Here is a 13,696-nt window from a genome sequence, read left to right as displayed (position 1 = left end):
CTCCATCCTTACGTGCATTAGGACCTATGCCAGGGCTGAGGGCTGATCTCCAGACCCTGGGCCTCCCTCACTTATCTAGAGAAAACTTCTGAGCAGCAAGACTGGGCAATGAGATATGCAAGGGTGGAGGAGACCCTGTGGATACTGTGCCTGCCAAGCTACAGGTCAGCACATCTCGGGCAGCTGCAGATTCAGCGATGGCCACGTCAAAAGAGGACAATGGAAGTGTCAAGGCCAAGGGCACCATTTGCTAGTCTTGGGTAGCTGTCCTAGTAGTTTTCAGGTACGTTCTAAGACTGTGAAAGTAGATACCAGATTACTGTTTAACAAAGGTGACAGAAATGTGCCTCAACTTTTGACAACGATCCTGTTTCAGAACTGTTGATCAGAAGTTGTTGACACTCACAAGGATGTATCCCAGCAATCAGGAGTGTGAGGCAAGGGGATAGCCACTAGTTTGAGGGGCAGTTTGTGCTATATGGTAAGTTCCAGACCAGCCTGAGTTCAGTGGGAGACCCTGTGACATACAAACAAAAATGAATTTCTTCAGCCAATACATATGAATGCCCTATCCCACTTCTGGATTCCAGACATGAAGGCCTGAGACATATGCAAAGCTTTTGGAAGCATTATTTGTAGAAGCTATCTAAATATTCAGTAAGAGGGGAAATGAAGAAGTGATGACGTGTATTAGTGAAATATTACACAGCCCCTAAAAAAAAACGTGGCTCTGTTAGGCAATCACAAAGGAAATGATTCATACACTGTTGGGTAAAAAAAAACAAAGCACAACTCTGTGGCCATAACACTCACAGAATGTCTGTGCACAGAAATAAAAGTGAAATGACTTGTGACTCTTGTTTTTCAGATTTCAGTTAGTATGTTATTTCTGTGACTTTAAAAATAAAATAATATCACCTCCTAATGGATGGGAAATGGGAAACTGTTTGAAATTTGCAACAGCGGCATTGGTGGGAGAAATTCAACTTATCAGTGACTAAGACTATCCTTGAGTTGTTTTTTTTTTTATTACAGGAGATTCTTGCAAATGTGAATATGACTATAATCTTCAGAGTCAGAAGCTTTTTAAATTTTTCTTTAAAAATTCACTGCTGTGTAGCTCTCGCCTCTCACCGAAGAAGCTTCTCTTTGCACCAGATAGAGACCATTACAGAAAGCCATAGCTTGTCCAGTTGCAAAGGACAAGCAACCATGAGGTACCCCACCCCAACTGTTACATCTACAACTCAACCCCTGTACCTGAGGCTCACAGAACATGGACGTGGAAGGGACAGAAAGGTTATAAGGACCAGAGGACGGGGACATTGCTGGGGAAGAGTGGTTTCGTTGTTGTTTTTGCTTTATTTTGTTTTGTTTGGTTGGTTTTGGTTTTTCAAGACAAGGTTTCTCTGTGTAGCCCCGGCTGTCCTGGAACTCACTCCGTAGACCAGGCTGGCCTTGAATTCAGAGATCCCCCTGCCTCTGCCTCCCAAGTTCTGGGATTTAAAGGTGTTCGCCACCACCTCCCAGCAACAGTGTTTTCTATAAGACAGAGAAGTGGCCTCCAGGAAACTGCAACAATACGGTTACCTAAACAAGCCCTGAAAAATGACACCACCTATTGACATGGCAACATGGATGGGGGAATTCTCACAAGGCTCCACCCCTAGATGAGAAACTACAAGCAATTAATGGTTGCTAAGAGAGGGAGAAAGAGTCTTCTCCAGGAATGAGGCCCAGAGAGGCTATCTAGTCCCAAAGAGGTTAGCCCTAAACACATATGAGCCATACTAAACTCAGCAGGTGGTATTTATAAAAGTACGTGTATATATGTAACAATAATAAAGAATAAGAAGCCGGGGCTGGAGAAGTTGCTCAGCGGTTAGGGGCACTGGCTGCTCTTCCAGAGGTCCTGAGTTCAATTCCCAGCACCCACATGGTCACTCACAACTGCCTATTCTGGGATCTGATGTCCTCTTCTGGTGTGCAGATGCACGTGCAGACACAGCACCCATATACATAAAACACAAATCTCTTTTTAAAAAAGAATAAAAGGCCATTGAGAAGGAGTGTGAGGGCACGAGAGGAGTTGGAGGAGGAGGAGGAGGGGAAATTGTGTAACTCTAGTATTTATATAGGAAATTCATACAAAAAATATTAAAAATCAAACTATGAAGAGAATTCAAGTCAGGCCCAACTGCAAATCTGTGAGCACTTGCTGTAAGTGCTCAGTATTTTTTTTTTCTACCTCTCAATATGATGGCCTGTGTACCCATATGTATCTTATACTCACTGAATTGCAGCGGCCACATTTCTAAGATGCCCTTGCAGCCAGCGGTCCAGATGTGCTGGTCTTCCGGTAGATGAACCGGAGAGACCTGGATGGTAGAAGTGCAACCAGAGCCATCTGCTGCTGCTTGCTGTTTTCTGCTCCCCAAGAAGGCTGCAGACACTTGGGGTATGGGTGTCGGAGAGGACTGCCCTGCAGTGTCTGGCCACCAGACAGAGATGGCTGTTGAGAGGCTCTGATGGCAGGAATGATGGCAGCCTCCCAAGCTCTTCATAAGAGCTTCATATGTGACCTCCTGATCCCCCACCTCCCGTGATGTGAAAGTTAGCTGTCCCCTCGAGAAACCATCCTGGCTGTGTGCATCTGAGAGTTATCCTCAGAGACCTAGCCTGGAGTCTGCTCTCCACACCTCCAACACCACCATGCATAGCAGTAGAAGGGCCCGGCGGCAGCGGTGGAGGAGGACTCACAGCTGGACATGGGAATCCAGCAGCCAGCCTGGAGGAAGGCCTGTTGGGACAAGATCCACATTCCAGCCCTAGAACCCTGTGTTTTGGACACACCCTGAGCTGACAAAGCTGCTCTTTCTTTGAAAGGCAGGAGCCCAGGAACCCAGGATCAGAAGATTGGCTGCTGAGTAGATATTCTCTCCAGGGTCAGGTCAGGAGGTGCAGAGTGATGATTCCGCTGGAGTCTTGCATAAAGTTCCTGACCGTTGAAGGTCTGAGGATGTCAGCATGCCATCTGCCCCAGGCCAACTGGAAGCCAAGCTCAGTTTAGAAAGAGGAAGTTGCTGAGCATGCAGGGTGCACAGCCTCTAACTTTGGCTCAGAGACCTGTGCCAGCTCTGGTTCCACCATTTACTGACAATGAGGTCCTGGCCTCTAGATTGACCTGCTTCCTCTGTAGGCTACAGCCATGGACACTTAACCACACACAAAGTGAAATACTTCAGAAGGCTGAAAATGAAAGCATCTCAAGTGTATACATTAAAAAGCCCACAAACTCCCTCACAACTGCACATATCTGTCCCTATAATCCCAGAATCCCTTGCTTTTCCAAGGACAGTACTATTTATAGACTCTTGACCTGTGACTCATTCTTAGGAATAAGTTTCCCCCAAGACACAGAAGAAGAAACAGAGAAAAAAATAAAGAGGTGGGACAGAACTGCCTCAGTTTACTAGGCTTCCTTTGATCACAGGTGGTGACAGGTATGTAGAGTTGAGAATCCCATCAGCAGGTAGAGGAGACCTGTTAACCTACTCCACCTCTTAAGAGTCTGGCCCCTTCTCCTGCCTCAGCCTCTCCAGTCCACAAGTCACCATGACAACGTGACATCAGCAAAGCCCAAGTGCTGAGAGGTGGTCCGGTTCTGCTCCTGGGGAATGCCTGCCCCATGCTGCATGACCTGAAGACACCATCTTGGACCAATATTTCTGCACTGCTGTGGGCCTTGCTCCCTCTCCATAGCCAACCCTCTCATGGGCTGAAAGCCCAGAGTGGCCAAAGGGGATGTCAACGCAGTGCTGATGGCATGGGAGGCAAAGTGGTGAACACGCTGTGGCCGAAACAAGTCCTACCCGTGCCTCTGTAGGGTGGACCATAGGCCATCCACCAGCTGCCCTCCGTGTTGGCTGGCCCATAAGATTTCCCCCTCCCAGCCCATTTTCACAAACATACGGTGCCTCCCGTACCTAGGAAAATCTCTCTTCCCAGCCTCATGCTTTAAACTGCTGCCAACCCCCCTCCCCCATCCCAAAGTCCTTGAAAGTGTTACCTCCTTTCCTCACTCCTTTATGGCACACTTTTCAAAACCCTGCGCGGTAATTTTTAACCCCTGCCTTTTCCTGTGGGTTCTCAGTCTTAGAAGGTTCACTGATGACTTCAATGCCAAGTCAGCCCCTGACCCCCAGCTGTCCCCATTCCTCTCACTGCCCCAGGAGTCTCACACCAGATGAAGGAAAGGCTGAGGTGCTGCCAGTTAGGAGGAGCTTGCCTCTCCAGAAGAGATGCCACACAGCTAGGATAACGTGTCAGACCACCTTGCAGAAGAGACCAAACTGGGGCAGTGATGACAGGTGGGACTGCGCCTTGAACAGGACTGCTTAGTTATGCACACCTCTTGCTTTCTATTTAAACCTAAAGCTCATGTCAGAACTTGAGGCGGGAGGGGGCTCCATGGACTTGTTCCTCTTCCCAGTGTGGCCACATTGAATAAGTCTTTTTCTGCTTCTTACTATTTTTTTTTTTTTTTTTTTTTTTTTTTTTTGGTTTTTCGAGACAGGGTTTCTCTGTGTAGCTTTGCGCCTTTCCTGGAACTCACTTTGTAGACCAGGCTGGCCTCGAATTCACAGAGATCCGCCTGGCTCTGCCTCCCGAGTGCTGGGATTAAAGGCGTGCGCCACCACCGCCGGGCTGCTTCTTACTGCTATTAATTGTGACAATAATTGGTCTGTTGAGGACAGGAGGCCAAGCCTAGTTTGTTAGGGCTGCCAGGGCCCCAGCTCGGCCCCTGACAACTCTGGTAACATCCCCAGCACAAACTTCTAGATCCTCCACCCCCGGAATCCTCCCTCGCTTTCCACTCTTTCATCCCACCCACTCAACCTCTCGTTCCTCTCTGGGTTCTGTTCTCCTTTCTCTCCTCCCTTCCCTAGGGTCCTCTTGCCCATCCCAGTTACCAAGTGCAGCTCAGTGTTGCATCCTTCCCCAACCTCTGCTCTCTATGCCTGGTTCATGTGCTCCCTGACGTCTCCACCTGGACGTTCTACCACACCTACAGTTCAGAGTTGATTCGTGTCTTGGGCCTGCTGTACCAAAATGCTTCTAGGGGGACCGCTTGAAACAACAGAAGTTTATTATCTTTTGAAGGGTGAAGTCCAAGGTCGAAGGGACAATAGTGTCTTACTCTCTCTCTCCAAAAGCTGTCATAGAGGACTTTGCTGGCCCCTTCCAGCTTCTAGAAACTCCCTGCCACCTCAGTGCTCTTTGTGTGAGGTCAGAAAGCAAGAAAGATAGGAGAACAAGCCACTCCATGACAGCACAGACCCAGGGAACAAAGATCTCTAGTATAAGACACTAGAGAGCCCACTCTCCTCTTGCAGACTGGGGCACTGAAAATGTTCCTTCTGTAGCCTCCACTTGGCCATTGCTAGGAGCAGCTTAGGAGCTCAGTTGAGTGGTGGACTAAAGAATGTCAGGTAACGGAGAAATATCTCTCATGACCACATCTCGGGGACGGAGTGGTGATAAGGGAGGAAGAGCTTGAATTTGGAAAAATAAATAATTTTAGTTCTGGAGGCCAAATTGCTGTCGTTTCTGGAATTTTTGTCACTGATATGAAACACTGTGGCCATGACTGACACTCCTACTTTGTTTCCATTAACTTGGTGGAGAGGAGGGCACAGCTGGTGCTCTCACAACCGCTTCCTGTTACGCAGGAGTGGGGTCTTCATCTGGGGCGTCCTGGGGCAGTCTTTTATATTGGAAGTTTCGGAGGACGCTGTCCACATGCCTTTGGGTGGTGTCCTGGACAAAGGAGCCAAGTCTCTGGGACACACAGCGGGTCAGGCAGTTAAGAAGACAAGACCCAAACGTCAGTAAAAAGAAAATGAAGAGAAGAGGTCCCAGGAAGGGAGCCAGCCATGGTAGCCAGTGTCCAGGGTCAGGCCACTGTCCCCAAGAGTCAGAATGTTGGCCAAGTTTCGACGCTCGTTCTCGGAGTTTCCTTGCCGCATCCCGGACCACTCCAGACTGGTTTACGTAGAAGCAGCACTCTTCCTGGAGGAAGAGACAGGTGCCCCCTTTCTCGGCAGTGATGAGGTCCAGAGCCCTGCGGTTCTGAAGAACCACGCCTGCGAGCGAGTCTATTTGGTTCTGGAGGGTAGTGATAGAGGCCGCTATTTCGTCCAGGGTATCCGAAAGAGCCTTAGAAAGCCGTTGGAAATAAAAAGTTGAGGAGGCCAAGCCAGCTATACCGGTACCAAGGGCAGAAGAGATGCCCAGGCCTGCAAGGAAGGGGAAGAGGTGAGGGGACCTTTTGGGGCGAAAAGCTGAGGCTGAGGAAAGAACCGAAGCAAAGAGGGGGACAGACACCGTTTGGTTATCGGGGAGGAGTTCAATATCCGGGTACTGGAAGACAAGGGTACAGACCCCAGACCAGTTGGCCGGGAGACAGACATACGTTGATGTTCCACAGAGGAAGAAAACTCCTGAAGAGTTGAGACAGAAGGAGTATGAGAAGGTAAGGAGATGTGAGAATATGTTTGGGGTGACATCCCAGTTTTCTTGAATAGTGACCTCATTTTCCCAGACAGAGTATTGTCCAGACAGGGCAGCTCCTGTGAGGGGCTGGTAGTGGAAGAGTGGATAGGGGTCTCTGTGGCCCTGGAGTTTGAGCTTGAAGTAGGTAGGGTCCACTGACATGGTAACGGGGTGGGTTAAGTTGTCTGATTCAAATAGAGTAAGATTAGAGCAGGTGCCAAAGGGAACGGGAGGACAGCGCATCCAGGGAGTGGCTGGGGAGGTGTGACAGTGTTTGACGTCTGTTGGGCAGGGAGAGTAAGAGGGTTCTGAGGAGACTAGGGAGGGGGGTCCTGAAAAGCGGAGCGGGTTTTTCCATTTGGCATCCGGTCTTTTCATTGCCTGTTTGAATGGATGGGTGGTGGACAGATCTAGGTTTTCATGACTAGTAGAAGGTGCTAGGTGAAGGGTGTAGTTGCAGAGAGAGGCAGAGAGGGTGCCTACGAACGTGGCATAAGCTGAGACCTTGAAGAAGCGTGATAGGCAGAGAGGAGCCTGTGACATGAGGACGGTCTCAGTAAAGAGCGGTCCCCATAAAGGGCGTTGGGCAGATTCGAAGAAGCGCTCCTTACCGGGGTATATCACAGAGGTGAGTCGGGTGATGATCGGGAATATGCCTGTTGAGCTGACAAGCTGAAGGAAAGCAATGGCCCGTCGGTCAGGATTGTGGAAAGAATAGGAGGCCGTCAAGGGGTGGAAGAGCTGGAGGCGCCTCTCGACGTCAGCGATTGGGTAGGAGGCAGGAAAGGGCTTGGCTGAGTAGGTGAGGTGAAGCTTCATGGGTGAGTCTGTCCAAGTGGACAGAGGAGCTGGCACCGCTAGAGACCGCTGGGTTTGGGTGGACAAGCAGACCCAGCAGTTGGAAAAAAGGGACGAGTTGGTATCACGTAGGATGCGGTGGGTCAGGTTTACAAGGGGCATCCAGCTTTCGGGGTAGGACAAGGAGTAGGGCAAAAGGACAACACTGAGGACCCAAAGGCATGTCATGGCGCTTTGCGAGTGGCCAGCCATAGTGTGGGGCGCAGGGAAGTTGGTCCTGTGGATTCTCCAGTCCTGAAACTCGTTCTGTCAGGGTGTTCAAAGGTGGCTGGTAAGTCTGGGTGGCTCCAGGCCATGCAGGTTAGGCGTTGAAAGGTCAGACCTGCGAGAGAAGAGGTGGGGGAGGGTCACCAGAAGGATTGAGAGTTTTAAAGTTAGGGTCTGGAGCCCTTTTGAGCTCAGAGTGGCGTAGCCAGTGAGAGACGGCCTCTACCTTTGCTGCTGTTGGGGTAGTTACAATTACCTGGTGAGGTGCCTGCCCAAAGACTCAGGGTGACTCAGGGTGGGCGTGAGTTTAAGAAGGTATTTGTGAGCCAAATGCCTGCAGAATGTGAGTGGTTAGACGTAAAGCCGTTCATACATCCAGAAATGGGAATGAGGTGTCAGAGAGAAGGTGGCGGTGGACCAGCGGTACTTGAATTCTAAGGGGCTGGGGCTAAGGGACTTTTCTGGGGGGGAGTTGAAAATGAAGGAGAGTAAGAGGTAGATAAGCTAGCCGGGACAGACTGACTGCAAGCATGAGCTGTGTTGTTTGAGATGAGCATTGGTATGATTCACCTTTCCTGAGGACTGAGGTCTATAGAGAATGTGAAAAGAGTATTTGGTGCCTAAAGAGGTAGCCAAGTGTTGTTTTATGATAACAACGTAAATAAATAAGAAGTGGGTCCGTTGTCAGATGGCACAGACGAAGGCAGGCCAAAGCGAGGAGTGATTTGAAGGATGTGAGAAACCTCTTGTGTCCTCTTAGACAGACCTAGAGGGGAAAGTTTCTGTCACCCAGAGGGCAGCAGGCTGGGTGAAGTCGATCTGCTACTTCTGTCCCAGATGTCCTGGGGTGTGGTGAGTGAGGAAGATGGTGTGGTGTGGACGGTCTGTGACAAGGTGGAGAGTAGAGATAGATCTTGAGCAAGGTGAGCAGAGGCTGATGTCTCACATGGGAGTGATCATGCAGGGTGGAAAAGGGGGCCCACTCTTGAACAGAAAAGGGCACAATGGGAGTCTTAAGGATCTTTGAGGATAGCCGGGCGGTGGTGGCGCATGCCTTTAATCCCAGCATTCGGGAGGCAGAGCCAGGAGGATCTCTGTGAGTTCGAGGCCAGCCTGGTCTACAAAGTGAGTTCCAGGAAAGGCACAAAGCTACACAGAGAAACCCTGTCTCGAAAAAACAAACAAAACAAAACAAAAGAATCTTTGAGGATAGCTTGACACCCCCAACACACACATACACACACACACACACACACACACACACACACACACACACACACACACGAGGTATATAGGTTGAAAAGGAACAAGGACTGGAAAGATAAAAGTGAACAAAGGGAAACACAGGCTCTGGGTAAGCAGACTCCAGAGGGCTGGGAGTATGTGAGGCAGAGACCAGTGTTACCTGTTTAATGAGGGCAAAGTCAGCTTCAAGAACTGCCTTTGGCTATCTGGTCAGAAATGCCTTGGTGGCCTGAGCAGTGGATGACCGCTGCTGACAGAGGCAGGCAAGCAACCTGAAGGACTTTGTGGTTAATGATAGGGGTGCTCTGTTGAGGTATGAGAGCCTCTCTGTCTTGCCAAACCATGGCATGAAAATTAGAGTGTGGTGTGCATGTTCGAAATTGATGTAGATGTTAGCCTTCGGTTTCCTGCTAATATGAGGGCCAGGGAAGAGAAAAGAGTTCTGCTCGCTGCCAGGTAGTGGGAGGGGGAGGGGAGAGGTTGAACTTTTTTAGGAGTAGCATCTGTGACAGTGCCATAGCCTGAAGCTTGACGGGATTCTTTAGAAGAACACCTCCCATGGGGCTGAAGAGGTGGCTCAGTGGGTAAGAGCACTTGCTCCTCTTCCAGAGGCCCAAGAGTTTGGTTCCCAGAACCCATGCCAGGTGCCTCATGACCATCTGTAACTCCATCTCTAGAGGAATCTAATGCCTCAGCCCTCCTCATACACATATACACTATACACACACGCAGACACACACACCTACACATAATTACAAATAATAAAAATAAATCCTTAAAAAAGAGCTCCCACCAGAGAGGTGTTTGTTTGTTTGGTGCTGTTTTTAGTTGTTTTGGGGGGAGGTCTTTTTGTGGGGATGGTGCAGAGCTGAGGGGAGGATATGGAGGGACTGGGAGGTGAGTGGGATTGGGGTGAATGATGTGAAATTCCCAAAGAATCAATTAAAAAAATTTATGTTTTATACATATAAAGAAAGGAGCTCCCACCAATGGCCCCGCTAGAGGCCTCAGCAATGGGAGCCCCTGACAAGTGGCCCTAAGTGGGGAGCAGCAATTCAAGGAGATCAGCGCAAGCATCGGAGTCCTTTGGAGGACTAAAGTCTTCAGGAACAAGGGGGGCTGGATGCAGGGTTTCGTACCTTTGAAAGGTGACTGGGGGCGGTGCAGAGACAGAAAGAATGTCTGTATCTATTTGATGTGAGAGGAAAAGAAAGCAGCAGTGATTACGATCCCAGGGAGACTGTTGCAGGCAGAGACAGTGATGAAGAATGAGTCAGAATGTGAGTTTCAGGGCTTGTATCTTTAAGACAGGAGTCTCTAAGGGTCGTTAAGCAAAAGGGCCAAACCTACGTTACTGCCGCTACTGCGTCTGTTTAGTCACATAGGCTCCTACTTGGGGGTGTTTCTCCATCAAATGGACAAGAGAACTGAGGCTAAGTTAGGAGAGGAGCATACTAACAGAACGAAAGGTTTGGAGGGGTGTGGAAGTAGTCAGAGCCTCCTTAAGCTTGGAGAAGGTAAGTCAGATAGGTCGGGAAAGGCCCAGAGGTTCCGAGAGAGTACAACAAGCAGTTTGATAAATTGGTTTGGCGCAGACCCCCACACTGGAAATCCAGGTAAGAAAGTAACCCACTAGGGAGAGAGGATTCCATTTAGTTTTGCTGTTGGTTTGTTTTGTTTTCCGGCAGAGGGAGTATGTCCTGGGTTATAGATTTGCAGCTTTGAGGTATGCCACAGGAAGAGGAGGGTGGGGTGAGGCCAAAGTAGGTTGCCTGGGAGAAGACCCTGGGTGACCCTGCTCAGCTAGAAAATGAAGGAAGATGGAGATGTATTGTGGAGACAGGTCAGAAGAGAGGCTGCAGAGGAGAAGGTCGTCCACACATGGGACAAGAGTTCAGGGAGGAGTTTGAGGCTCAGCAGATCGTGAAGGGGACTTACAGGACAAAGAGATGAGGGATCTTATGGAACGCTGGGGGAAGGGCCGTTAGGGTTAGCTAGGTAGACATTTGGGTGCCAGGGTCTGTCCAAGTAACTGCAGAAAGATCTTGACAAAGACAGGTGGAGAGGAAGCGTAAAGTATCTGTGAAGTCCGGGACTGAGAACCGACAGCTGGAAGGAAGAATGTGGGATAGATGGGTGTAAAGATTAAGCATCACCAGCAGAAGAGAAATTTACAATTTGGGTTAATCAGTCTTGAACTAGGCGATAAGAACCACCTGGCTTTCAGACTAGGTATGTTGTGGGGAGAGTTGGTAAGTCCTGAAATGTAGACTTTCAGGACTCAGATAATTATAGGTTTAAGTTCCTTGAGGCCAGTGGGGGGAAGAGGGTATTGGGCCTCCCATACAACAAAACAAAAACAGAGGGGCCTACAACTAAAACAGTATGGAGGGTTGGAAGGTAGAAACAGTGTGGTGGGTGGTATCCCAGACCAGAGGATGGGTGGAGAATGGAAGGCCACGAAGGTGTCCTGGGACCCAGTAAGGTCTGATGGCAAAGTAGTAGGAAGGGAGTTGCTTTGGAGGGACTTTGTGATGGAAAGATAAGAGAGGCATGGAACTTTTCCAGAATGTCGTGTCCCAGGAGAGTCATCGGACAACTGGGAACAGGGAAGGGGATGACTCAAAAGGTTACACGGTCATTTAGGTCTGGTTGGAATGACTTTCACCCCTATCATTAGGGTCCTCCGTACAGATCAAGAAAATTCTGGTAAAACTGAACAATTCACTCTTGTATCAGATAAAAAAGAAATAACCTTACCAGTTACAGACAGCGTCTCCCTGGACTGAGTGAGGCCGATGGATGGGGGGAGCAGCACCTCCCAGGCCCAGTCAGTTGTCAGCAGATGCCAATCCCTGCAAGCTCCACAAGCTTGAGTCTGGTGATTGGGACTTGGCAGGAATTGGCGTCTCGCCGCCTAGCACAGTTTGATTTCCAGTGTCCTTTGCTCCCCTCAGGGGAGCGGGAATGAGCAGCGGTTGTAGGCTGGGCAGGCTCTTGCTCAGCAGCCCTGGATGGGCTAGCCCTGAGAGCAAACAGGTTTACTCCTCTGTTTGAGTCCCCCTATGATGAATCCCGGCATAAGGCTGCTGCCAGCATTTGAGTATTTAAGATTCTCCTCTCTGTTATGAAAGACCTTAAAGGCTGTTTTGTAAAGTCTCTTGGAGGGGTATGAGGGGCATTCCTCTAATAGTTGGGAGATTTTTTTTTTTTTTCTAATGCGGGTACTGGCAGAGAGATAAAATGAAGGTAGAGATATGATCAGGGGTCAGACCAGTGTATTTGGTCATGGTTTCAGGCAAGCAGGAGAAGAAAGCTGGATTTTCAACTCCTTGAGTAATCTCTTTGACTTTTGTCACAATTGACGGCCCTAAGGGCAGCCTTTCCATTCCAGCCTTCTCCTTGCAGCCATCTGGGAACTCCTCTGCGTTGCATGGCTATCCCAGCCGGGGTCTGAAACTGCCAAGCACCAGCTGGGTTATAATCCTTAGCCTGGGCATAAAGCATGTTGGTGTGCACATGAGCTGCCATCCAGACACACTCCCTGTCTTCATAAGAAAGGGGAGAGGTCAAGGTGACACATGCCATGTCAGGTCAGGTCAAAGGACTGGGTGAGATATTGACGTTCTGTGTGATAGGCACTGGATTGGAAGCAAAGGAGTTCGAACATGTTTCTGTTTGAAATAGACCGGTGACATAAAAGGGATTATGGACAAGCATGAGGCCTTCCGGGAAGGCAACCTCCCAGAGAGAGCAGAAGAGTGGAGTGAGCTTGGTCAGGAGGAGCTGTTGAATGAGAACAGGTGTGAGGCAGAGAAGGCAGGGGGTGGCGGGAAGGGAGATTAGTAGGTTAAAGGTCAGTGCCAGGCATGTGGGGGATGGTCTCCTCAGAGGTCTGGCTGGATGGGGGGAGGGGCAGGGGCAGGGCGCTGTCACTAGAGGTGGGTCAGTGGCAGGTAAGACGTCTCACCTTCAGGAGGAAAAAAGCAACTCAAGGGTGGTCATTTGGCAAAAGAGGGATCAGACTCAGGAGAGTGGCAGGGGACCTGGCCAGCTGGACCAGGAGGAGGACCTGAATGGTGGAGCAGAGACCAACAAAGGCCGACAGGGAACCTTGGCCCGTGTTCCACTGGGCTGGAGGAGAATTTCAAGCTTCTTTTGAATCTGACGGTCAAGCATGCTTTGCTTTCCTCTGGCCAGCAGCAGCCATTGTACTTCATCCAGGACAATACTACAGCACAACATGAGACATTTTTTTTTTTTTTAAAGATTTATTTATTTCTTACGTACACAGAAGAGGGAGCCAGATCTCATTACAGATGGTTGTTAGCCACCATGTGGGTGCTGGGAATTGAACGCAGGACCTCTGGAAGAACAGCCAGTGCTCTTAACCTCTGAGCCATCTCTCCAGCCCCACAACATGAGACATTTTGACTTAAGAGAACCTTTTAGTCACAGGGTTGATAACTAGATGAGTAATAGTACCGAAGGTGAGCGGCTAGGCATTTTAAGAGGATTGCTGGCCGTGGCTGAGGAGCGAGAGGAGTAAGAAGGGAGGTTTTGTTCAGCAAGAAGCAGGACAAAAGGAAGGGACATCCCTGCAGCCCAGTGGCTCTGCTTGGTGAGGGACGATTCATGATGGAGAGTGGCAATACCGTCCCCGGGAAAACTCTCTACCCAGAGCTCTGCTTACAGGTTGGGGTAGTTACAGGACAGAGAGGGGAAGAGGAGAAAGGGACTGATTTTTCACCCCATGTTTGGCCATTGCTAAGGGTAGCTAAGGCATAAGGTGAGTGATAGATTAAAAAAAAAAACTGTCAGGGGATGTATA

At 49.5% G+C, this 13,696-nt stretch overlaps 1 protein-coding gene across 1 annotated transcript; it reads right to left on the bottom strand.

Moving 5' to 3' along the window:
• Positions 1 to 5,724: 5,724 nt before the first annotated feature.
• Positions 5,725 to 7,581, bottom strand: LOC131919951 (syncytin-B). Its single transcript, XM_059274379.1, has one exon. It carries the CDS (start codon positions 7,579 to 7,581, stop codon positions 5,725 to 5,727), a length of 1,857 nt encoding a protein of 618 aa, XP_059130362.1.
• Positions 7,582 to 13,696: the final 6,115 nt, after the last annotated feature.

This window comes from Peromyscus eremicus, chromosome 9 (genome assembly GCF_949786415.1).
Source record: "Peromyscus eremicus chromosome 9, PerEre_H2_v1, whole genome shotgun sequence".
In the NCBI taxonomy this organism is placed as follows: Eukaryota; Metazoa; Chordata; class Mammalia; order Rodentia; family Cricetidae; genus Peromyscus; species Peromyscus eremicus.
The sequence above is the reverse complement of the archived record's forward strand: the minus strand, read 5'-3'. Positions and strand labels throughout refer to the sequence as shown.